The following is a 26,930-nucleotide window of genomic DNA, read 5'->3' as shown; positions in this document are numbered from 1 at the left end:
ACTACACTGTAGTCAATTAAGTGTGTAACAGCACTGAGAAAAAAGGCACAAAACTAAGAAGCACTTTATTGCTAAAAAATGCTAACCGTCATCTGAGTCCTCACCAAGTCGTGTAGTTACAATCAGAGATCACTGATGGCAGACCACCATAACAGATACAATAATGAAGAAAAAGTCTGAACTACCACGGGAGTTAAAATGACACAGAGACACGAAGTGAGCAAATGCTGCTACAGAAATGGCACCAAGAGATGCGGGCAACGCAGAGCAGCCACAAGCCTGCAGTTTGTAAAAAGGAAACACATACACAGAATCTGCAAAGTGCTACAAAACGAGTCACGTTCCTATTTACCTTTTTGGAGACTCCACAGAATGAACTCAAAAATTATCTCATGTATTCTCCAGCCCTCAGAAATGAATGACTTGCAGTAGGCAATACAAGATTACTTACTTCTGATTGAATGCTAAAAAGATGATTTCTTTCAGCTTCCCATTTTTAATGTCTAACCTGATCCAGAAAAATAAAGACTGATTTAAGAGTGGAATCATGTTATTAGAGCTGCACAAGCCTTTTTCCCTAGTTCATCCACTAGACGTTTAGTAGCAGTTCTAGCCTTCACTTATTTCCACACTGAACTTGAGGGCAACAGAATGTGGTACTCCAAAATAGTGGGCCACCCTACTGCCCATGCCACTCCTCCAGCATTATTTTGAGGTGAAGACAATTTAGAAACAGCAGACAGGAGGAACTCTGATCTCCCCACCTTTGTGCTGAAAAGCAAAGCTAACATTTCCCTTAGTGAAGGTGTTTCCCACCCAATCCTATACTAGCTGGAGAAAAACCCTTATCACTGGAGATGGAAAGGTAGCAATGAGAAGAATCTGTGCACGCACACACACACACACACACCTTATAAAGTAACTCTTATCTTCTATTAGTTTCCCCCCATATATTTACCTTCCCACAATTTATTGCCTCTAGATGTCCAAATCCCTCTTCCTTTGGTTACTTTTCCACAATTTGTCACCCTCTGTTAATTTGTATTAAGCTTCCAGGTCTACGAGTTCCTTTTTTCCCAATTCTTTTCTATGACACTCATGTGTGCATGTGAAATAAACCTTTTCTCCCATTAATCTGCCCATTGTCAAGTTTAATTTGCAGGCTCCAGCTACTGAACATAAAAGGGTGGAGGAAACGTTTTTCCTTCCCTACAGAACACAGTATGGGACATAGTCGTCTCAAACCTGAGTTAGTAACAGTTTAAGGTGATAAACTCCATCAAGGAAAAGTGAACTCTCAGTATACCAACACAGGTCACTCATCCTGAAAACACCTGTCTCCTTGGAAGGGGCCGACCCCATTATATCACAGAAGGAACAAAAGCATCCAGGAAAAGGAAAACTGTATATGTGGCAAGCAGTCACACCACATATACACCCATGGAAGGCATTTACTCTGGAAGCATGAAACTATGAAAGCAGGGAATGACTCTTGGACCAAACTCATTATCATCTGACCCCGACAACTGTGCAGGGTTCACCAGATTCGTTCTTGTGCTTCCATGGGGTCGAATTCAGTCTTCACACAGTTCCTGCTTCCCATAAAGCCTGCAGCATTGTGTCTGGCTCAAGTATACCAGAATCAGAATCGGGCTCTTCATAACAATACACCTGCCGGGGCTTCACTCCAGACCTGCTAAATCAGGAGCTCTGAAGTGGACACCCACCTGGTAGATTCCAAAGCAAGCGTTTTTTGTTTTGCTTTGGTTTTTAATTTGGCTGCATCAGGTCTTAGTTGCAGGATCTTCGTTGTGGCATGCGGGCTCTTTCGTTTTGGAAGGTGGGACCTAGTTCCCTGACCTGGGATCGAACCGAGGATCCCCACATTGAGAGAGTGGAGTTTTAGCCACAAAATGATGACTGATTCCTAAGAGGCAGAAGAAGTTTCCTTCTGTGTAGCTGAGAAGAGTGATTAAAAATGTTTATCAAGTCATAAATTACTCTACACAATGACACCAAAGCCACAGCTTCTGATGGCTGGGCTGCTAATTCCATAGATTATTTTATGCTTGGTTTGTTTTCAACCACATTTCAGCTGACACTCAATTTGCTCCTTGGTAAAAATGAGGGTCCTAGGCTAGAACATGGAGAAGGCCCTGGCACCCCACTCCAGTACTCTTGCCTGGAAACTCCCATGGACGGAGGAGCCTGGTGGGCTACAGTCCATGGGATCGATAAGAGTCAGACACGATTGAGTGACTTCACTTTAACTTTCCTGCATTGGAGAAGGAAATGGCAACCCACTCCAGTGTTCTTGCCTGGAGAATCCCAGGGACGGCGGAGCCTAGTGGGCTGCCATCTATGGGGTCGCACAGAGTCAGACACAACTGAAGTGACTTAGCAATAGCAGTAGCAGGCTAGAACAATGCTTCTAAATTCCTATAAGGTTCTATGTGAGTCTGATCCTTAATGAAATGAAAGCAACAAGGCACATGCCCCATTTTCATAAAGCTAAAAGTATTTAATTTAAAGGACTGTCAGGGCTTCCCTGGCAGTCTAATGGTTAGGGTTCCGCATTTCCACTGCAGGGGGCATGGGATTGTTACCTGGGCAGGAAACTAAGATCTCATAAGCCACACAGCATGGCCAAATAAATAAAGAACTGTCCTTTACTTAAAATTATAAGCTTCCTACTTTTAATAAAAAAAATTCTTGATAAAAATGATAGTAATACAATTTTTTCAAATGGTCATTAAAAAAAATTGAGTCAGCAAGCTTATGTTAGTGCTTCCTATTTAAAAAAAAAAACTATAGTAAGACTGAATTAGTAGAGCTCCAAAATCATTTCCAAGTTCATCAATCCTTGAGTCTAAGCTTTCATGAAGGAAGGCTAAAAACAAAAATGTATACTTTTTTATTTGTTAAAAACCACATGGAAAATTTAGAAATTACATATAATGAAAGGAGATCAGCCCTGGGATTTCTTTGGAGGGAATGATGCTGAAGCTGAAACTCCAGTACTTTGGCCACCTCATGCGAAGAGCTGACTCATTGGAAAAGACCCTGATGCTGGGAGGGATTGGGGGCAGGAGGAGAAGGGGATGACAGAGGATGAGATGGCTGGATGGCATCACTGACTCGATGGACGCTGAGTCTGAGTGAACTCTGAGTTGGTGATGGACAGGGAGGCCTGGCGTGCTGCGATTCATGGGGTCGCAAAGAGTCGGACACAACTGAGCGACTGAACTGAACTGAACTGATCACAATATAAGCTCCATGAGGATGGGGATTTTTATCTGCTTTGTCTGTTGCTATGACCACAGCATCGAAAAATGTACCTATATACCTGGTATACTAATAAACGAGCAAATAATTAAAAACAAAACGTAATCCCACTCCCTGTAAATTACCACCACCACTAGAAGGCTCTAACCTGAAACTTCTGTGTGAATTCACCTACAGCAAAAAATTTAAAAATCCACCAAGCTTGAGATCTATATATTTTTTAAAGTTTATGCTCTTGAGAATTTTTAATTTATTTATTATTTTTGGCTGTTCTGGGTCTTTGTTGCTGCGCATGCAGCCTTCTCACTGTGGTGGCTTCTCTTGTTACAGAGCACAGGCTCTGGGCGCCAGGGCTCCAGTAGTTGCAGCACGCGGCTCAGTAGCTGTGGTGCACAGGCTAAGTTGCTTGCTCCATGGCATGTGGGATTTCTGGACCAGGAATCGAACCCATGTCCCCTGCATTGGCAGAAGGATTCTCATCCACTGTGCCACCACGGAAGTCCCTAGATTTATATATTTAAGAAAAAAACTGGTTGGAGAGTCAAAAGTAAAGAAACAGCTATGTCAATTTCCCAAGGGACATCTCTCAACAGTATTAATACCTTGACCATAAAACCACTTTTACAGTGTCCTTTTCCTGCTCAAAATCCTTCCATAGTTAACTGTGCTTCCAGAAACACTATATTTTTACTACCCCTGCCCATCAGCTTCTCTCTCTCATTGGAGACACCTCTGCTCCAGTCAAATTTGATTACACAACACACCCTGCCTCTGTGCCTAAGCCCCTGACCTACCCTGTCAAAAAATGATATACATCCAGTTCAAGTTCACAAAGATATTATTATCTCCATCCCCAAACTATCCAATGTGCCCAAGCAGACGTGATCATTTCTCAACTACTCTAAGGGAACCTTACTCTGGTGCCATCGCACTCTGGGGTTGACTGTCTACAATACGTTTTGCTCCCCTATCATACAGTAAATTTCTAGAGGGAAGATACCTTTGCCCACAAATCTTGGTATCTACCCTTATCTCTCAACCACCTCCAGTCCAAATACTTCGCACTTAAGAGAAGTGAAGTGAAGACAGGAACAAATGAAATGTGCTTCCATTTTCCCTACACCTGTTTGGAAATCACTGCATGTAAGGAGTTTGTTATGGCACCTGCAGATAACCCAGATAATGAGAATCCTGCTGCTGCTAAGTCACTTCAGTCGAGAATCCTAGGACAAATCTAAACTCACGTTTTATCAATTAGTTACTATCTTCTCTGATAGTCAAGGCATACTACACCCTTCCTGGCATTTCAAAACCAAATCCAGTTTGATACAAGCCCAAATGGCACATCATAAAAATATGAAATGGGGGATTTTCCCCAAGAGATCAGTGTTTACTGAAAACTAAATTGTAGCAGCAGAATGGGATAAGGAAAGTGAAAGTGAAGTCACTCAGTCGTACCCCGATTCTTTGCAACCCCATGGACTATAACCTACCACGTTCCTCCATCCATGGGATTTTCCAAGCAAGAATACTGGAGTGAGTTGCTATTTCCTTCTCCAGGAGATCTTCCCAACCCAGGGAATGAACCTGAGTCTCCCGCATTGTAAGCAGACACTTTACCGTCTGAGCCACCAGGGAAGTCTGAGCCACCAGGGAAGTCCGAGATAAGCAAAGCCAGGTTCTTTATAAGGAAACAGTGAGTGGCTAATTCCTAAGCTGTCCTTTGCTAGCTCTCCAAAGTAGTTGATTTTTTTTTTTTTAATTGGAAGTAGCTGATCTCGTAATTCATCTATTTACGTTTCTAACAGGAATCTACAAGTGGGGGCATCCCCTTCTTGATTAATACCAATTAATCAAGACAATTTAATCAAGACAATGATAAAGGATGCCACAGGCTGATTAGGACATTCACGAGGAAGAAGGAAAACGGAAAAGCAGAGAGGGACTAAAATGGGCAGCTATCAAGTGATGTCACCGGCTGTCCTGGGGGCCTCTTACTGGCACCCCTCCATCTGCTTTCTGCAGTCAGACTTCTTCGAGGCTCCGTCTGGACTAAGGTGTCACGGTACAAGTTGATCATTAAACTGTCATTTTTCCTTTCGTCGTTCCCACTTCCGTTTTGAACTTCAAAAAAGAGCACTGGACACTGGAGACAGTGTCCTGTCTCCTTTAACCTTTCACAGCTGTTAATTTTGAATTTCATTCACATACGGTTACTGAGCAGGGACTTTGTTAAAGTGATAAGAGGCTGAAAACATACAAACCCGCTTCTGCCTTTAAGGAGTTCCCAATGTAGTGTCATTTAAGCATCTCTCTCCAAAGGAACTTCAAGAACCCATTCCCAAGTCAAGGGACTCTTAGATACAACTTTTCTTTCTTTCTTTTTTTTTTTTGGCCGCATGCGAGGCACGCGGGATCTTAATTCCTGACCCAGGGATCGAGCTCACGACGCCTGCAACGGAATCGCGGAGTGTTACCACTGGACCGCCAGCAAAGTCCCTGGGATAATACCAACAGCAAGTACCTCACCCAAGTCCTGCAACAGAAAAGCCCTCATCAAAAACTTGGAAACTAAACTTGTTTTTTAAATGAATAGTTTCTGAATCGCTGGACTTACAACCCTCTTTGGAGGAGAGGTAGTTTTAAAATTCCGCACCACCACCCCCCCCCCCCAACGAAAGATCTGTAAAATCATTTAATAGTAAATCCTACATCCACGTAAACTGCAGTCGGTGATTCTCAACCTTGGCTGCAATTCAGAATCGCCAAAGCCGAGGCTGCACCCGGGTTAGGCAGAATTTTTTTCAACTCCTCAGGTGACTTGAATGTGTAGCCAAGAGAACCGTTGCTGTAACTCATTCTGCCCTTAAAACTGAAGGGAGAGCCCCATGATCCCCAGTGAACTGCACACGCTCCATCTTTCCTCCCCCCGTCCCGGAGAGACGCGGGCGAGCGGCAATTATTCTCCACGCAGTTTTACGTTTCAAGGGTCTGGTGTTGAGCTCCAGCATGGAATACAATAATACCCTTCCACCCAGAGGAGTGAGGATGTAGGAAAGTTCTGTTAAATTTAATCACCTCGGGCCACCGTTAGGATGACACCTGCGCCAGAAAGGATGCAGGCTTAGCTTCGGGGGTCGCGGATAAGTCCTTTTATACTTCCTTCCTCTATACTCGCTGGGATCCTGACTCTGACCGGCGAGGCGAAGCGGAAAGCGCTGCGCTGGCGGCGGGGGGCGGGGGTGGAGGTGGGGTGGATCGCACTAGGGAAGAACGGAGGCTGTTCCTGCAGAAAGCAGCGGACACAAAGCGGGGCTTCGGAACGCTGCTCAGCAGGGACCCAGGAACGAGGAGAAGCGCCAGGAACCAGGGATACTCACGCATGTGCCGCCCAGCTTGTGTCTCTCCACCACGGCCGCCCGGGCGCCCAGCTCCGCCGCCCGGCGCGCGCTGGCCAGCCCGCCCGAGCCGCCGCCGATCACCAGGTAGTCGTACGAGATCTCGGCGCCGGCGCTGAGCGGCGGGCACGGCGGCTGCGGCTCCTGCTTGCATGCCATGGCGCGGGAGAAGGCGCGGGCTGCCCTGGCCGGAGGTGGCGCGGAGCTGGGGAAGGCGCGCGCCACCCGCAGCCAGCAGTGTCCCGCGCTCGCGATTAGAGTCCGGGCCAGCAGGGCCATGCGCGCGGAAGTGCGCGCCTTGGGGGTGCGGCCGGGGGCGGGCCCCCGGAGGGAGGGGGGCGTGCTGGCCCCGGGGCAGGCGCAGCCTCACCGTGACTAAGCACTCAGACGCCGCGCGGTGCTCCGCTGGGAGCGGGGCGGGGTGGGGGTGGAGCCCTCGGGCACTGCTGCCCTGGGGCGGACCGGCGCCGAGGGGCGGTGTCGACCCCTCTGCGTCCCCTCGCGCTCGGGAGCCAGCCCTCCCTGCTCCAAAGGGGGATGTCTTTCCCGATCTCGCCGCCTACGTGTTCTCCCCAGCACCTGGGTCCCCGCACCCGAGTGGCATCAGCCGGATGTAGGTTTCTGAAGTCGGATGGATGGAGGAAGGATGAATGCCCCTTTTTGTTCCCCCAGCCTTTTCTGAGCGAGCCCCTTGGGAATTGCCAGTGGCGCCCGACTTCTCCAGGAAAGGAGACTTGCCCACAATCATTTTGAGGGTGATGTTTCTCAAGGTTTAATCCGCAGGCCACCTGATCCCTGGACCCTAACCCAGATCTACTAAATCGGAAGCTTTGGGGCAGGACCCGAGCAATCTACATTTTAAACCCTCCACCCAGCCCCCATCACCACCACCAGATGATACTTTAAGCACGGTTTGGAAGGCTTTGGAACAAATGTTTTTGTGTTCAAAAGTTGAAGCATAAAGATAGCGTAGAGGTGGACACACAAAAGCATTTCCTCCCAGGGTGTAGAGACTGGGGTGTCATTTTAGAATATCTGGAGGCTCTCAACGCCACTCCACTTTGTGTGGCCAGCGCCCGTCACTCACGAGGCTGAGAGCGTTGTAGGCAGAGGAATAAAGGTCCGGTCTGAGAGAAGCTTAGGCCCCGCATGTGCCAGGGGAAGGAGAATCAACCGCACTCCAGTTAGACTAGTATCCGATTCTTTAAGTTTTTGTTTGGATTATTTTTGTTTTCTTTGCCTGACTAAAAAGGAATACAGAAAAAAATGGGAAAGTTCCTCCTTTCACTAGACGGCCATGTAGTAAATGTAGATGAAACTGTTGAGTTTTTTAAAAATCATTTTACAACTATCATAGTGATCTCTGTGTCATTAAACATTAAACCATTGGGTGAAAGTTTGAGGAGGAAAGTTATTTACACAGTCAGAATATGTCCCCAAAGATTGCTTACTGATCACAAAGGGGAAACTGGTGGCTTTGCAGTAGTCCACACACCACCCTATTCCAGTGGTCAAAGGCGAATATAGTGGGACAGCTCTCATTGTGTGCCTGGCGATGCAATGCAGTAAGAAGAATACAACTTCACTTATGTAGTATTCCTGCTAAAAATCTATAACCTGAATCTATTCATGAAAGCCACCTGAATCTATTCAGAAAAAGCCACAGGGTTGGAAATTATACAAATAACTGACCTGTACTCTTTAAAAGCTGTAAGTGTCTTAAAAACAAAGCAAGCTCAGGAACTATTCCAGGTTAAAGAAGATTGAAGAACTAAGAGAATGAAGGGCCAAGTTTGATCCTAGATGGGATTCTGGATGGGGAAATTTTCCTATAAAGGATGATTGGTGAAATTTGAATATGGCCTGTATAATACGTGAACTGTGAACTTCCAGATGTTCAAGCTGGTTTTAGAAAAGGCAGAGGAACCAGAGATCAAATTGCCAACATCCGCTGGATCATGGAAAAAGCAAGAGTTCCAGAAAAACATCTATTTCTGCTTTATTGACTATGCCAAAGGCTTTGACTGTGTGGATCACAATAAACTGTGGACAGTTCTGAAAGAGATGGGAATACCAGACCACCTGACCTGCCTCTTGAGAAATCTGTACGCAGGTCAGGAAGCAACAGTTAGAACTGGACGTGGAACAACAGACTGGTTCCAAATAGGAAAAAGAGTACGTCAAGGCTGTATATTGTCACCCTGCTTATTTAACTTCTATGCAGAATACATCATGAGAAATGCTGGGCTGGAAGAAGCACAAGCTGGAATCAAGATTGCCAGGAGAAATATCAATAACCTCAGATATGCAGATGACACCACCCTTGTGGCAGAAAGTGAAGAGGAACTAAAAAGCCTCTTGATGAAAGTGAAAGAGAGTGAAAAATTTGGCTTAAAGCTCAACATTCAGAAAACTAAGATCATGGCATCTGGTCCCATCACTTCATGGCAGATAGATGGGGAAACAGTGTCAGACTTTATTTTTGGGGGCTCCAAAATCACTGCAGATGGTGATTGCAGCCATGAAATTAAAAGATGCTTATTCCTTGGAAGGAAAGTTATGACCAACCTAGATAGCATATTCAAAAGCAGAGACATTACTTTGCCAACAAAGGTCCGTCTAGTCAAGGCTGTGGTTTTTCCAGTGGTAATGTATGGATGTGAGAGTTGGACTGTGAAGAAAGCTGAGCACCGAAGAATTGATGCTTTTGAACTGTGGTGTTGGAGAAGACTCTTCAGAGTCCCTCGGACTGCAAGGAGATCCAACCAGTCCATTCTGAAGGAGATCAGCCCTGGGATTTCTTTGGAAGGAATGATGCTAAAGCTGAAATTCCAGTACTTTGGCCACCTCATGCAAAGAGTTGACTCATTGGAAAAGACTCTGATGCTGGGAAGGATTGGGGGCAGGAGGAGAAGGGGACGACAGAGGATGAGATGGCTGGATGGCATCACCGACTTAATGGACGTGAGTCTGAGTGAACTCCAGGAGTTGGTGATAGACAGGCCTGGCGTGCTGAGATTCACGGGGTCGCAAAGAGTCAGACACGACTGAGCGACTGAACTGAACTGTACTGTATAATATACAATAATACTACATTGATGTTAAGTTTCCTGAGTTTGAGAATTGTACTGTGGCTAAATAAGAGAATATCCTTGTTCTTAAGAAATATTCGCAAGTACTTAGGAGTAAAGAGTCTGAGTCAGAGAAACTTGGTTTCGTATATGCCTCAACACCGCCTCCCCCACCCCAAAGGCACTATCATAGTCACTTAATCCCTCTGAGAGTCATTTCTTCATGTGTGAAGTAGGAAGACTGACAGAAAGAAGACAGGCATGTCAAACAAAGAAAATAACTTAGAGTGGAGGAAGTGAGCTAGCAGTAAGAGGAAGTAGTAAGCAGAGCAGTGCTGATTGGCTGAACCATAGGCAGCTTGAAGCGGGCGATGGGAGATGGGTGGAGGAGTCCTGGAAAGCCTTGCTAGTAAGCAGGCTAAGGTGTTTAGACATTATTCCACAGGCAGTAGCCTCTGGAGATTTCTCAGAGGTGTCTTTCCCTGGAAATAGATGAAATGGATTGGAAATGGTGAAACTGGCAGTGTAGGAGGCAAAGCTAATAGGTATTGAGAACAGACAGGAAGGAACAGATTGGACAAACTAAGGAAGTGAAATTGACAGATTGGGGAGAGGGCACAAGAGTCAAAGATGACAAGTCTTGAACCAGGAAATATGGGAGGACAATGATGCCATAAAGCAAACATAAAGATGATGAATGGAGGTCAAGGTCTATATCTCTGCTGGTTTTAATAGAGAAAACTTTCCATCCCCTAAGTACATAATCCCATGCAAGATGTTGAACAAAGATTCATAATGTATTATTTGAATCTAAAATATTTTATGGTCAGGACTTCCCTGGTGGCCCAATGGCTGAGACGTCATACTCTCAGTGCAGGGGACCCAGGTTTGATCCCTAGTCCAGTCCCACATGCTGCAACTGAGATTGAAGATACTACATGCAGCTAAGGACCCAGTGCAGGCAAATAAATAAATAAATAAAAATATTTAAAAATATATATTATATTCATGTAAATGTTTTTCCTTTTTGAACTTCTGACTTAGGTGGGAAGGAACAGGAAGACTTCAGACTGTACCTAAACTCTCTCTTCTTCAATCAAAGAAATATTAGTTAAAGAAAAAATTTAGTAAATGTAGCTAATAAGAGGTAGTTTCAGGATGCTGAGAATGAAAATCAACTAAGTTATTCAAGTGTGGCAGTCTTATGACATCATTATAATCTACCATAATTTGTAAGGAACAGCAGAGGAAAGCATCTATTTCATGTTTTAATAATTTCATCATTAATTTTTTCTTTTGACCACTAGACAATTTTAGGTGATTTCCACAAAGACACTGTGAAATATTTGTCAAAATAATAAAGTGTAAGTGAAAGTTAGTCACTCAGTTGTGTCTGAATCTTTGTGACCCCATGGACTGTAGCACACCAGGCTCCTCTGTCCATGGAATTCTCCAGGAAAGAATATTGGAGTGGGTTGCCATATTGCCAGTGATTAATATGGATTGAACCAAGCACTGTCCTGAAGAGCTTTCTTAGGGATTTCTCTGGTGATCCAATGGCTAAGATTCCACGCTCCCAATGCAGGGGGCCTGGGTTCGATCCCTGGTCAGGGAACTAGATCTTGCATGCCACAACTAAAGATCCCACAAGCTGCAATGAAGATTGAAGATCCCACATGCCACAAATCAGGCCTGGCACAACCAAATCAATCAGTCAATATATATATATTTTAAACATAGCTTTATTAAGCATGATGGTAAGAGCTTTCTGTTATCCCCTCCTGAACCCAAGAAATAAATAATATTATCATCTCCATTTTGGAAATAGAGACCAAGGCGCAAAGACAGTAAATGCCTTAACTTGAATAAGATGACACAGTTGGTGAATGGCAGAGCTGGGATTCAGATCCTGACTCTAAACCATATTTTCTTGACCATTACTGGAAAGAAATCATCAAAGATATTGTCTCAGTGAGAATACAAGATCCAAGTTTTTTTAAGTGGTTTTTTTTTAATTTGTTTTGTAGGAGAAAATGTTCAATATCGCTTTTTATTTTGTTAAAAGAACTTGTAGCCTCATACTTCCCTGGTAGTACAGAGGTTAAGAATCTGCCCACCAATGCAGTAGACACTGGTTCGCTCCCTGGTCTGGGGAGATCCCACATGCCTCAGGGCAGCTAAGCCCATGCACCACAACTGCTGAAGCCTATGCGCCGAGAGCCCAGGGTCTACAAGAGAAGCCTCCACAGTGAGAAGCGCAAGCACGGCAACTAGAGAGCCACCCCTGCTCACCACAACTAGAGAAGGCCCTCACACAGCGACGAAGACCCAGTGCACCCAGTAGAACATTTCAAAAATTGCTCTTCCCTTCTGTGGCCATCGCTGAAGCACTATCGGCCAAAATGAAGTTCAATCCCTTTGTGACTTCTGACGGAAGCAAAAACCGAAAAAGGTATTTCAATGCGCCTTCCCACATTCTCAGGAAATTTATGTCTTCTCTTTCTAAAGAGCTAAGACAGAAGTACAACATTCAGTCCATGCCCATCCGAAAGGATGATGAAGTTCAGGTTGTATGAGGGCATTACAAAGGGCAGCAAATTGGCAAAATAGTTCAGGTTTACAGGAAGAAATACGTCATTTGCATTGAACGAGTGCAGTGGGAGAAGGCTAATGGCATGACTGTCCATGTGGGCATTCACCCCAGCAAGTAGTTATCACCTGACTAAAACTGGACAAAGCCTGCAAAAAGATCCTTGAACGTAAACCCAAATCTTGCCAAGTAGGAAAGGAAAAGGGCAAATATAAGGAAGAAACAATTAAGAAGATGTAGGAATAAAGTCATCTTGTCTATAGCTTTCATTAAAAACTGTTAAAATGAAAAAAAAATTTAATTGTAGCCTCTCCCTATGCCTCTCCCTTTTTTCTAAAGTGTAATTTATAGGAAATGTATTCATGACTCATAAGAGATATTTATATTACAACTCTGTCTTCTTGTAAGCTAATAGGTCAAGAGCTATTGTTAGAAGGAAGGTAGAAATGGTACTCCAATAAACAATCTGAGAAGTCCGTACAGGAAATAGTAGTACACAAAGAAGCTTGCACATCCCAGTTGCTCAATGAAATATAAATTTCTCATGATGCATGTGTGAAAATAATTACAGTTATTTATAAGAGGGATAGAAATAATGAGAAAAGAAATAATATAAGTATTACTCAATTACACAATTTCATTGTTTCGTATTGAGAAAACAAATGAATACTGAAGAGACAGAGAACAATAACTATAATTGAATGTGAGATTAACAAAAAGCAAGTTTTATAATAAGAGGAATTTTTCCAAGGGAAAGAGCAAGGCTCCTTTGTTGGAAAATGGGCCACTCCCTCAGAAGACATATCGAGACAGAAATCATATACGCACTGATTACCCTTTTGATCTCTAATTGTTTTGCTAATGTATTTTCAAAGAATATAGGTGGGGGAGATTATTAAAAAGCTTTAGAAATAACATATACATATTCTGAATCTAAACACGTTTTATTATTTCTGTAATCACTTCTTTTTTTACAATGTATATTTCATCCCCATGACTTACTTGTTTTGTAAGTTTATGCCTCTTAATCTCCCTCACCTGCTCATTCATCTACCCATCACCTCCCACTCCAGCAGCCACCTGTTTCTTCTCTGTGTATATGATGGTTTCTGTTTTGAGTGTCATTTGTTTTGCTTTTTAGATTCCACATATAAGTAAAATCATACACTATTTGTTTTTTTCTGTCTGCCTTATTTTACATAGCATTGTACCCTCTAGTTTCCTTCATGTTATCACAAATGACAATATCCCATTCTTTTTATGACTGGGTCATATTCCATTTCATTCTTTATCCATTCATCTATCCATGGGCACTTAGGTTGCTTCCTTATTTTGGTTATTTGAATAAGACCGAGATGAACTTATGGTTGCATATACCTTTTCAAATTAGTGTTTTTGTTTTCCTTGGGAAAATATCCAGAAGTGGAATTGCTGGATCATAGGGTCATCCTATTTTTAATTTCTAGAGGAAATTCCACACTGTTTTCCATAGTCACTGTCCAATTTATATTTCCATCAAGAGTACACAAGTGTTCTCTTTTCTCCACATCATCACCAACACCTGTTATTTGTTGTCTTTTTGATAATAGCCACTCACAGGTGTGAGGTGATATCTCATTGTGGGTTTGATTTACATCACCCTGATGATTAGTGATGTTGAGCATCTTTTCATGTGTCTGTTGGCCATCTGTATCTCTTCTTTGGAGAATGTCCATCCAGATCCTCTCCCATTTTCAAATCAGGTTGTTTGGTTTTTTTTTTTGATGTTGAATGGTTGGAGTTCTTTCTATATTTTTGATATTATATCAGATATATCTGGACAGATCATCCAGACAGAAAAGCAGTAGGGAAACACTGGCCTTACACAACACATTAGATCAGATGGATACATGTAACACTCCTTCCAAAAGCAGTGGAATACATTCTTTTTTCAAATACACATGGAACATTCTCCAGGATACATCACATGCTAGCCACAAGTCTCAATAAATGTAAGAAGACTGAAATCATATCAAGCATCTTCTCCTACCACAACGCTATGAGACTGGAAATCAACTATAAGCTAATGGGCTTCCCTGGTAGCTCAGCTGGTAAAGAATCTGCCTGCAATGTGGGAGACCTGGGTTCCATCCCTGGGTTGTGAAGGTCCCCTGGAGAAGGGAATGGCTACCCACTTCAGTATTCTGGCCTGGAGAATTCCATGGACTTTCCATGGGGTCACAAAGAGTTGGACACAACTGAGCTTTTATGTAACTTTTTAAGTTAATAAAAAACCTGCACAATAGCACAAATACATGGAAGGCTAAACAATGTGCTACTAAACAACCAATGGGTCAATGAATAAATCAAAGAAGAAATTTTTAAAATACCCAGAGATATGTGAAAATGGAAACACAATGATTCAGAATCTATTGCTGTTGCTGTTTAATCACTAAGTGATGTCTGACTCTTTGCAATTGCATGCACTATAGCCCACCAGGCTCCTGTGCCTATGGAATTTTCCAGGCAAGAATACTGGAGTGGGTTGCCTTCTCCAGGGGACCTTCCCGACCCAGGGATTGAACCTGCAGCCCCTGATGCATCTCCTGCATCGAAGGCGGATTCTTTACCCCTGAGTCAAATCTATCGGGTGCAGCAAAAGAAGCTCTAAGAGGGAATTTTATAGCAATACAGGCCTACTTCAGGAAACAAGAAAAACCTCAAATTAGTAACCTACCTTATACCTACAGAAACTAGAAAAATAAGAACAAATATTACCCAAAGTTAATAGAAGGAAAGAAATAAGAAAGATCAGAGCAGAAATAAATTGAGACCTAAAAAAAATTTGGAAAGATCAATGAAACTAAGAGCTGGCTCTTTGAAAAGATTAGAAAAAAAATTAAAAAAAACAGATAAACTTTTACCCAGATCCATCAAAGAAAAAAAAAAAAAAGAGCAGGCCCAAATCGATAAAATCAGAAATTAAAAAAGAGACATTATAGTTGACACCATAGAAATATAAAGGATCATAAGAGATTACTATGACCAATTATACACCAATAAAATGGGCAATCCAATCATTCCAATCCCAAAGAAAGGCAATGCCAAAGAATGTTCAAACTACCGCAGAGTTGCACTCATCTCACCCGCTAGTAAAGTAATGCTCAAAATTCTCCAAGCCAGGCTTCCGCAATATGTGAACCGTGAACTTCCTGATATTCAAACTGGTTTTAGAAAAGGCAAAGGAACCAGAGATCAAATTACCAACATCCGCTGGATCGTGGAAAAAGCAATAGAGTTCCAGAAAAACATCTATTTTTACTTTATTGACTATGCCAAAGCCTTTGACTGTGTGGATCACAATAAACTGTGGAAAATTCTGAAAGAGATGGGAATACCAGACCACCTGATCTGCCTCTTGAGAAATCTGTATGCAGGTCAGGAAGCAACAGTTAGAACTGGACATGGAACAACAGACCGGTTCCAAATAGGAAAAGGAGTACGTCAAGGCTGTATATTGTCACCCTGCTTATTTAACTTACATGCAGAGTACATCATGAGAAACACTGGACTGGAAGAAGCACAAGCTGGAATCAAAATCGCCGGGAGAAATATCAATAACCTCAGATATGCAGATGACACCACCCTTGTGGCAGAAAGTGAAGAGGAACTAAAAAGCCTCTTGATGAAGGTGAAAGTGGAGAGTGAAAAAGTTGGGTTAAAGCTCAACATTCAGAAAACTAAGATCATGGCATCTGGTCCCATCACTTCATGGGAAATAGATGGGAAAACAGTGGAAACAGTGTCAGACTTTATTTTGGGGGGCTCCAAAATCACTGCAGATGGTGATTGCAGCCATGAAATTAAAAGACACTTACTCCTTGGAAGGAAAGTTATGACCAACCTAGATAGCATATTCAAAAGCAGAGACATTACTTTGCCAACAAGGGTTCGTCTAGTCAAGGCTATGGTTTTTCCTGTGGTCATGGATGGATGTGAGAGCTGGACTATGAAGAAGGCTGAGCACCGAAGAAGTGTTGGAGAAGACTCTTGAGAGTCCCTTGGCCTGCAAAGAGATCCAACCAGTCCATTTTGAAGGAGATCAGCCCTGGGATTTCTTTGGAAGGAATGATGCTAAATCTGAAACTCCAGTACTTTGGCCACCTCATGCAAAGAGCTGACTCATTGGAAAAGACTCTGATGCTGGGAGGGATTGGGGGCAGGAGGAGAAGGGGACGACAGAGGATGAGATGGCTGGATGGCATCACTGACTCCATGGACGTGAGTCTGAGTGAACTCTGGGAGTTGGTGATGGACAGGGAGGCCTGGTGTGCTTCGATTCATGGGGTCGAAAAGAGTTGGACACCACTGAGTGACTGATCTGATCTGATGTGAAAATGGGCAATCTAGGAGGAATGGAGGAGAAGGCGATGGCACCCCACTCCAGTACTCTTTCTTGCCTGGAAAATCCCATGGATGGAGGAGCCTGGTAGGCTGCAGTCCATGGGGTCACAAAGAGTCGAACACGACTGAGGGACTTCATTTTCACTTTTCACTTTCATGCATTGGAGAAGGAAATGGCAACCCACTCCAGTGTTCTTGCCTGGAGAATCCCAGGGACGGGGGAGTCTGTTGGGCTGCTATCTATGGGGTCGCACAGAGTCGGACACGACTGAAGCGACTTAGCAGCAGCAGGAGGAATGGACAAATTCTTAGAAACGTGCAATATCCCAAAACTGAACCAGTAAAACTTACAAAATACGAGCAGACTAATTACCAGTAAGGAAACTGAATCAGTAATTTAAAAACCAGACAAGAAAAAGAAATAAGAGCAATTCAAATTGGAAAGGAAGAAGTAAATCTGTCCCTGCAGATTATACTATATTTAGAAAATCCTAAAGATGCCACCAAAAAATTATTAGAACTATATATATATAAAATTAGTTCTATATACTATACATATATATATATACATATACACAGTGAAATACTACTAAGTCATAAAAAATGATGAAATTTTGCCATCTGTAACATCATGGATGGACTTGAAAGGTATTATGCTAAGTGAAATAAGGGGTGGGATGTGGGAGGGAGGCTCAAGGAGAAGACATATGGTTGATTCATGTTGATGTATGGCAGAAATGAACACAATATTGTAAAACAATTATCTATGCTTCAATTTAAAATACATTTTTTAAAAAGACAAATACTGTATGGTATCACTTATATATGGAATCTAAAAATAAAGCAAACTAGTGCATATAACAAAAAGGACTCACAGATATAGAGAACAAATTACCAGTTACCACTGGGGAGAGAGAAGTGAGAAGACGAAAGATATGATTAGGGGATTAAGAGGTACAATAGATACACTGTTAGGTATTAAATAAATAAGCTACAAGGATATATTGTACAACATAGGGAATATTGCCAATATTTATTAATAACTATAAGTGGAGTATAATCTTCAAACATTGTGAATCACTATGTTGTACACCTATAACATATAATATTGTACCTCAACTATATCTCAATTTTTTTTATTTATTCTTTTTTCAATTTTTTAAAAGGGAAAAAAAAATAATACAGTGAACATCCACACATTTTGGCTTAAGAAATGAAGTTTTACCACACTGTATAGCTCCAAATATCCATCCCTTTTCCATCCTCCTTCCTCTCTTCAGAGGTAATCACTATCCTCAACTGGGTCTTTATCACTTCTCTTTTCTTGGAATTAAATGTTCCTCATCAGAAAAACAGACATCCATGTTCTTATATTGGAATACTATGCATAAGTGAAAATAAATTCAGTTCAGTTCAGTTCAGTTGCTCAGTCGTGTGCGACTCTTTGCGACCCTATGAATCGCAGCACGCCAGGCCTCCCTATCCATCACCAACTCTCAGAGTTCACTCAGACTCACATCCATCGAGTCAGTGATGCCATCCAGCCATCTCATCCTGTCGTCCCCTTCTCCTCCTGCCCCCAATCCCTCCCAGCATCACAGTCTTTTCCAGTGAGTCAACTCTTCACATGAGGTGGCCAAAGTACTGGAGTTTCAGCTTTAGCATCATTCCTTCCAAAGAACTCCCAGGGCTGATCTCCTTCAGAATGGACTGGTTGGATCTCCTTGCAGTCCAAGGGACTCTCAAGAGTCTTCTCCAACACCACAGTTCAAAAACTTAGGGCTATACATATTAACTTTGAACAATTTAACATAACATTAAATGAGAAAAGAATATATTAAAGTTTGCAAAACAATATTATTTTACTTAGAGTTACATAATATGCTAACATTTGAAACTTTTCCGTATATATATATATATATATATATTTAGAAAATTTAAAAAATCATCCATAATTTCACCACTCTGATGTAGCCATTTTTCCTTGTTGGCCTATTTTAAAGTCATGTCTGCTAATTCAATCATCTATGTAATTTCTGAGTCTGTTTCCCCTGCTTTTCTTCTGCTTATGTGTCACCTTCTCCTGCTTCTTGTCATACCTAGTTATTTTTTAATTTAATGGCTGAGGGACTTCCCTGGTGGTCCAGTGTTAAGACTCCAGACTCCCAAGTCAGGAGGCCCAGGTTTGATCCCTGGTCATGGAACTAGGCTCCTCCCTGGTGGCTCAGATGGTAAAGCATCCGATTACAATGCAGGAGACCCAGGTTCAATCCCTGTTTCGGGAAGAACCCCTGCAGAAGGAAATAGCAACCCACTCCAGTACTCTGCCTGGAAAATCCCATGGTTGGAGTAGCCTGGTAGGCTACAGTCCATGGGACTGCAAAGAGTCAGACACGACTTAGTGACTTCACTTCACTTCATGGAACTAGATCCCACGTCCTGCGAGAGCCAAAAAAGCTGCCACAGCAAAAAAAAAAAAAAAGTATTTTAAAAAATGTAATGGTTAACATGATATTGAATATCTGAATTTTGTTCTTTTTCCTTAAAAGTGTTGCTCTTTGTTTTTGCAGAAAGTCGTTACTTATGGATCAACTTGATCCTTTTATGACTTCTTTTCTAAAGTCAACTTGATCCTTTTGTGACTTCTTTTCTAAAGTTTTTTTAGAGCAGTTCTAAAGAAGCCTTTAAGTAAAACTCTCTTGTGGTCTCATAAATGCCTCACAGAATGGTCAGAAAATCATGGTCTATAGGCCAAATCTAGCCCATGGACTGTTTTTGTAAATAAAGTTTTATTGGAACACAGCCATAACCATTTGATTATTTATTACGAATGGCTGCCTTTGTGCCACAATAGTAGAGCTAAGTATTTGACATAGAGACTACATGACCTGCAAAGCTTAAAATAATTTGCTATCTACTCATTTATAGAAATGACCACTACCTGGTCATTTACATAAAATGTTTGTTTATTCCTCTCCTAGAGGGGGGACTTCCATGCTGGTCAGTTAGAGTCTAAATGTTTCCTTACTAACATGAGCTGTATGGTTCAATCACCTTACAGCTCCCTGATTAGTCTTTGCCTGCCCTTGTGGAGTTTCTCCCTCCACCTGTGGAGCTTAGGATCCCAAGTAGATTTCTGGAATCACTCTGAAAAATAAATATGGCATTTTCTTACAAAACTAAAAGTGTGTTTACTATCAGTTCAGTTCAGTCACTTGGTCATGTCCAATTCTTTGCGACCCCATGGACTGCAGCAAGCCAAGCTTCCCTGTCCATCACCAACTCCCAGAGCCTACTCAAACTCACGTCCATCCTGTCAGTGATGCCATCCAACCATCTTGTCCTCTGTCGTCCAATTCTCCTCCCACTTTCAATCTTTCCCAGCATCAGGGTCTTTTCAAATGAGTCAGCTCTTTGCATCAGGTGGCCAAAGTATTGGAGTTTCAGCTTCAGTCCAATATTCAGGACTAATTTCCTTCGGGATGGACTGGTTGTATCTCCTTGCAGTCCAAGGGACTCTCAAGAGTCTTCTCCAACACCCTACTTCAAAAGCATCAATTCTTCTGCACTCAGCTTTCTTTATAGTCCAACTCTCATATCCATACATGACTACTGGAAAAATGATAGCTTTGACTAGAAGGATCTTGGTTGGCAAAGTAATGTCTCTACTTTTTAAGATGCTGTCTAGGTTGGTCATAGTTTTTCTTCCAAAGAGCAAGCATCTTTTAATTTCATGGCTGCAGTCACCATCTGCAGTGTTTTTGGAGCCCCCCAAAATAAAGTCTCTCACTGTTTCTATTGTGAGAGAATAAATAATGATACACTTAACTTGTATAAATCTCAAGGAGTGTATATTGAGTAAAAAAAGACCATGAACTCCTTATTGCCAAATTCAGACTTAAATTGAAGAAAGTAGGGAAAACAGGTATGACCTAAATCAAATCCCTTATGATTATACAGTGGAAGTGAGAAATAGATTTAAGGGCCTAGATCTGATAGATAGAGTGCCTGATGAGCTATGGAATGAGGTTCGTGACATTGTACAGGAAACAGGGATCAAGACCATCCCCATGGAAAAGAAATGCAAAAAAGCAAAATGGCTTTCTGGGGAGGTCTTACAAATAGCTGTGAAAAGAAGAGAAGCGAAAAGCAAAGGAGAAAAGGAAAGATATAAACATCTGAATGCAGAGTTCCAAAGAATAGCAAGAAGAGATAAGAAAGCCTTGTTCAGCGATCAATGCAAAGAAATAGAGGAAAACAACAGAATGGGAAAGACTAGAGATCTCTTCAAGAAAATCAGAGATACCAAAGGAACATTTCATGCAAAGATGGACTCGATAAAGGACAGAAATGGTATGGACCTAACAGAAGCAGAAGATATTAAGAAGAGGTGGCAAGAATACACAGAAGAACTGTACAAAAAAGATCTTCATGACCCAGATAATCACAATGGTGTGATCGCTGACCTAGAGCCAGACATCCTGGAATGTGAAGTCAAGTGGGCCTTAGAAAGCATCACTATGAACAAAGCTAGTGGAGGTGATAGAATTCCAGTTGAGCTATTCCAAATCCTGAAAGATGATGCTGTGAAAGTGCTACACTCAATATGCCAGAAAATTTGGAAAACTCAGCAGTGGCCACAGGACTGGAAAAGGTCAGTTTTCATTCCAATCCCAAAGAAAGGCAATGCCAAAGAATGCTCAAACTACCGCACAATTGCACTCATCTCATACGCTAGTAAAGTAATGCTCAAAATTCTCCAAGCCAGGCTTCAGCAATATGTGAACCGTGAACTTCCTGATCTTCAAGCTGGTTTTAGAAAAGGCAGAGGAACCAGAGATCAAATTACCAACATCCGCTGGATCATGGAAAAAGCAAGAGAGTTCCAGAAAAACATCTATTTTTACTTTATTGACTATGCCAAAGCCTTTGTGTGGATCACAATAAACTGTGGAAATTTCTAAAAGAGATGGGAATACCAGACCACCTGACCTGCCTCTTGAGAAATCTGTACACAGGTCAGGAAGCAACAGTTAGAACTGGACATGGAACAACAGACTGGTTCCAAATAGGAAAAGGAGTACGTCAAGGCTGTATATTGTCACCCTGCTTATTTAACTTCTATGCAGAGTACATCATGAGAAATACTGGACTGGAAGAAACACAAGCTGGAATCAAGATTGCCAGGAGAAATATCAATAACCTCAGATATGCAGATGACACCACCCTTGTGGCAGAAAGTGAAGAGGAACTAAAAAGCCTCTTGATGAAGGTGAAAGTGGAGAGTGAAAAAGTTGGGTTAAAGCTCAACATTCAGAAAACTAAGATCATGGCATCCGGTCCCATCACTTCATGGGAAATAGATGGGGAAACAGTGGAAACAGTGTCAGACTTTATTTTGGGGGGCTCCAAAATCACTGCAGATGGTGACTGCAGCCATGAAATTAAAAGACACTTACTCCTTGGAAGGAAAGTTATGACCAACCTAGATAGCATATTCAAAAGCAGAGACATTACTTTGCCAACAAAGGTCCATCTAGTCAAGGCTATGGTTTTTTCCTGTGGTCATGTATGGATGTGAGAGTTGGACTGTGAAGAAGGCTGAGCGCCGAAGAATTGATGCTTTTGAACTGTGGTGTTGGAGAAGACTCTTGAGAGTCCCTTGGACTGCAAGGAGATCCAACCAGTCCATTCTGAAGGAGATCAGCCCTGGGATTTCTTTGGAAGGAATGATGCTAAAGCTGAAACTCCAGTACTTTGGCCACCTCATGCGAAGAGTTGACTCATTGGAAAAGACTCTGATGCTGGGAGGGATTGGGGGCAGGAGGAGAAGGGGACGACAGAGGATGAGATGGCTGGATGGCATCACTGACTCGATGGACGTGAGTCTGAGTGAACTCCGGGAGTTGGTGATGGACAGGGAGGCCTGGTGTGCTGCGATTCATGGGGTGGCAAAGAGTCAGACACGACTGAGCGACTGATCTGATCTGATCTGATCTCAAAAGCCAATATTAAAATTTTTAATATGACTCAATATTTTTTTAAAGTTTTTAAAAAATATTTATTTATTTGGCCATGCCAGGCTTTAGTTGCAGCATATGGGATCCAGTTTTCTGACCAGGGACCAAAGCCAGGCCCCTGCACTGGGAGCACAAGAGTCCCAGTTGCTAGTTTGTTTTTAAACATGCTTATGTGGGTACTCAAGGAATGGTACAATTAATATAAGTGAATTTTAAAAAAAGATGTGCATTTCGTTGTAGTTAATGAACTCCAGTATTCTGGCCTGGAGAATTCCATGGGGTATAGTCTATGGGGTCGCAAAGAGTCAGACATGACTGAGCGACTTTCACTTCATGTCAATGAATGCTGTACAATTTCACTTTACATAATATTCTTGAAACAACAAACTTAAAAGATGGAGAACAGATTACTGGTTGCCTGGGGTATGGTGGTGATGAAGGATAGAAAATGAAGTGCCTGTGGCTATAAAAAAGTAGGGCAAGAGATAGTGATGGAGCTATTATTATGTGTTATGTATCTCGACTAGTGGCGGTCACAGGAAACACAGGTAATAACACCGTATACAGCGAAATACCCACCGACAAATGAGTGTACGTAAAACTGGTAAGATCTGAGCAAGCTTGATAGATTGTGTCAATATAAATTTCCTGTTTATATAAATCCTGTACTATAATTTTGAATGAATTTGCCAGTGGGGGAAACTGAGTAAAGAATGCATGTGCTCCCTCTGTATTCTCTCTTATAACTCTATGTGAACCTAAAATTATCTCAAAATAAAAAGTTTAAAAAATCGTGATGTGTATACAAAGCTTAATGAAAACAGCACATTTTCTATCATTCCATTTATAGAAGTCCTGTGTGTGCGCAGTTGCTCAGTTGTGTCCAACTCTTTGCAACCCCATGGACTATAGCCTGCCAGGCTTCTCTGTCCATGGGATTTTAAATGTTTTAAAAGAGACAGAGCTAATCTATAGTAGAAAGAAAAAATCAAAACAATGGTTAGTTTCTGGGAAAAATTTTGTTATCTTGCACTAGTATATGAGGTTAAGAAACAAGACAAGAGGCCTAAAACGGATTGATTATGAGAATCCCCACACCACCAAATGCAGAATTTACTTACAGCTTCAGCTCTCCCAGAAATGGAATCACCTGATCAGCACTAGGTAGGGAATCTACTTCTTGGACCGCTGCCATCCTCTAAAATAGCCTTGCAATAACCAACCTGCTGTTTTGCCTAAAATAACTTCCGTGTTGCTCTTCCCTTTTGCCTAGTAAAGTCCTTCATTTTCTTGGCTCCCCAGAGCTCTTTTCTATCAGGAGAGAAGGTTTGAATCAACTTTTGCTCAAACTCTCAAAATTTTTAACATGTTTCAGTTTATCTTTTAACAATGATTATGTTGGAATCCAAGGAAGGGTAGAGTTAAGATGTTAGCTTTTCAGTGTAGTTAATGAAATGCATGCTGAAGTATATATTTGAAGTATGCAGACACATATGATATAGTTAATGATACGCACAGTGAAGTATCTTGGGGAAAATGTTCTAAAGTCTCCAACTATGAAATGAATCAAAATAAGACCTATTGATGAATGGATAGATTGACAGATATATGATCATATGTATACATATGATCATATGTATAAATGTGGGCTTCCCGGGTGGCTCAGAGGTAAAGAACCCACCTGCCAAACCAGGAGATGCAAGGACACAGGTTTGATCCCTGGATTGGAATGATCCCCTGAAGAAGGAAATGGCAACCTACTCCAGTATTCTGGCCTGGAAAACCCCATGGCAGGCTACAGTCCATGGGGTTGTACAGTCATACATGACTTAGCAGTTAAACAACAAACGACATAATAAAATGTGGGTGTATGGATAGTCATTTTAAATTTATTCAACTTTTTTGTCTGAAAATTGTCATAAGCTATAGAAAAACTTAACTAGTTTTTTTTAAATACAAAAATTTCAAATATTAGGTAACATAAGCAGTTCTGTTGTTGTTACTCAGTCACTCAGTCGTGTCTTACTCTTTGCAACCCCACGGACTGTAGCACACCAGGCTTCCCTGTCCTTCCCCATCTTCCGGAGTGTAGATTCTCTTAATACATACAATTCATGCTACGTGTTAATAAACATTTTCCCCCCAATCAAATATGATTTGATTTTAAAATGTGATGGCAATCCTACTTAAATTTTTTTTTAATTTATTTGGCTGCACCAGGTCCCAGCTATAGCACACAAGATCCTTAGTTGCAGGATGTAAACTCCTAGCTGTGGCATGTGGGATTTAGTTCCCCAACCAGGACCAAACCCTGGCCCCCTGCATTGGGAGTACAGAGTCCTAGCCACTGGACTACCACAGAAGTCTCGACAATCCTACTTTTTTACACATAAAGAAAACTGGTAGCATCACTTCTTAAATATAAAAAAATGTGAAATTTGTGTTTTAAGAATGCTAATAGAGAATGACTTAATATAAACTATCAAGATTTAAAAGTCCCTTCCTCTTATACCAGGGTTTCCCTGGTAGCTCAGATGGTAAAGAATCAGACTGCAATGCAGGAAACCCTGATTCAATCCTGGGTCAGGAAGATTCCCCCAGAGAAGGGAATGGCAACCCACTCCAGTATATCCATACCTGGAAAATCCCACGGACAGAGGAGCCTGGTGGGCTACAGTCCATGGAGTCACAAGGAGTTGGAGATGACTGAGCAACTAACACATCATTTCTTCCTCTTATGCAATACTCAAAGTGTTCATATAAGATTTTATTGTAAGAACTGAAACACCTATAAACAATAGCTTAATTATGATCACTGAGAACTGTGACCTTACATCAATCAACATGACTTTCCTTTTTGTTCCAGGAAATTCTTGCCAACAAGGATAGCTGTAAATCAGCACATAACTTAATTGCCTTCCCTGTTAGCTTTATAAACTTCCTGAAAATCTAATTATGTGAACAACAGGTTACTCATCTGGGTAAAAAGCTTCCCTCTCATGCACTAAGAAGCTGAATTGGTCACTCAATTGGGAAAATTCCCGTTCTTATCAAAAAGAGGCCACATCTGCCGTCAAGTCCTGCATCTTGCTATGTCCACCAGAACTAAACTCTTATACCATGTACTATGTCTAATCCCAGTTAGAGCTCAACATCAAAAAGACTACCTTAAACCCTTCCAACCTAGATTTGAAAAGCCTTATAAAAATCATCCTTGAACTCCCCTCTAAGACACTACAAAAATTATGATACATCAGTATTCTCCCTTAATGCAGTGAGAAACTTGGTTTTAGTTGAATAGGTTAGTTTGGTGGTCTGGTGGGAGGAAGGGGTGGATAGAAGTAGATAACTGCGGTGAAGAGACTTCACAGTCAACAAAGTTTGGGAAATGTGTTAAAACATCATGCAAATCTTAGAGTATGTGGGAAGCTCCACTTTACTGTTCTGACAGAGACTCATTGCTGTCATCAACAGATTATACTAGGAATACAGAGAGAGGAAGCAAAATGCTTAAACAAGGAAATCACACCAAAATGAAGACAGATAAGAAGTGTGGAACTTCCTTTCTTTCCTTTCTTCATGTAGACAAAAAATGAGAAGCTCTGAGTCAATATAGTTAATTACTTCATTGGTATGCCATATGAAAATTTATAATACTTCATCTAGACTCATTTTGAGTTTGTGCCCTCCTATTTTGCACCTTTACTTCCAGGATAAAGTTCTTAGCCTACAAAGCCAAGCCCTGTGTGCTCCTAACTGCAACCTACCTCTAGGCACCTCCACTCAAATTTGAAACTGCAATATTTTAATTCCTGGATTTTCTGCATTCAATTTCCTAAACTTGAAATCCCACTCTTCCTCTTGCCCCCTTTCCCAATTCCTAACCTTTAGGACATAATTTAGGCATGATTTCCTTCAGGAAAGCCTTCAAGCCCTCGCTGGGGATAGGGTTCTACAGCCCCGTGCCCATCCTTATCACAACACTCAAGCACTGGCTGTATTTATCTGTTTACAAGGCTACTAAACTGAGTTTCTGAGCTTTCTGGGGGCAAATTCACTAACTTACACGTATTTGAGTCTCATAAATCCTCCGGGCAGCAAACTGTGGGGCTCAATAAATGTTAGCTGAACTAAATGCCAGGGTGGGGAAAATTGATGGCTAGGTCAGAAAATGAACTTTCAA

The 26,930-nt window shown here is 41.9% G+C and overlaps 1 protein-coding gene and 1 pseudogene across 2 annotated transcripts in view; one reads left to right on the top strand and one right to left on the bottom strand.

Moving 5' to 3' along the window:
- GSR (glutathione-disulfide reductase) overlaps positions 1-26,930 on the bottom strand; it is a 71,358-nt gene that overhangs the window by 38,703 nt on the left and 5,725 nt on the right. Inside the window, exon 1 of one of the 2 annotated variants that reach the window (XM_070364295.1) lies at positions 6,666-7,011. The exons of the other annotated variant lie outside the window; for it this stretch is intronic. Within the exon in view, the coding sequence (XP_070220396.1) occupies positions 6,666-6,962 (297 nt within the window). The 5' untranslated portion in view covers positions 6,963-7,011. Of the gene's footprint in view, positions 1-6,665; positions 7,012-26,930 lie in introns of those variants that run through there. 2 annotated transcript variants of the gene reach the window in all.
- LOC102267398 (large ribosomal subunit protein uL24-like) lies at positions 12,148-12,584 on the top strand (annotated as a pseudogene).

Source organism: Bos mutus, chromosome 27 (assembly GCF_027580195.1).
Source record: "Bos mutus isolate GX-2022 chromosome 27, NWIPB_WYAK_1.1, whole genome shotgun sequence".
In the NCBI taxonomy this organism is placed as follows: Eukaryota; Metazoa; Chordata; class Mammalia; order Artiodactyla; family Bovidae; genus Bos; species Bos mutus.
Note: the sequence above shows the minus strand (reverse complement) of the source record. Positions and strands in the feature narration are given on the sequence as shown.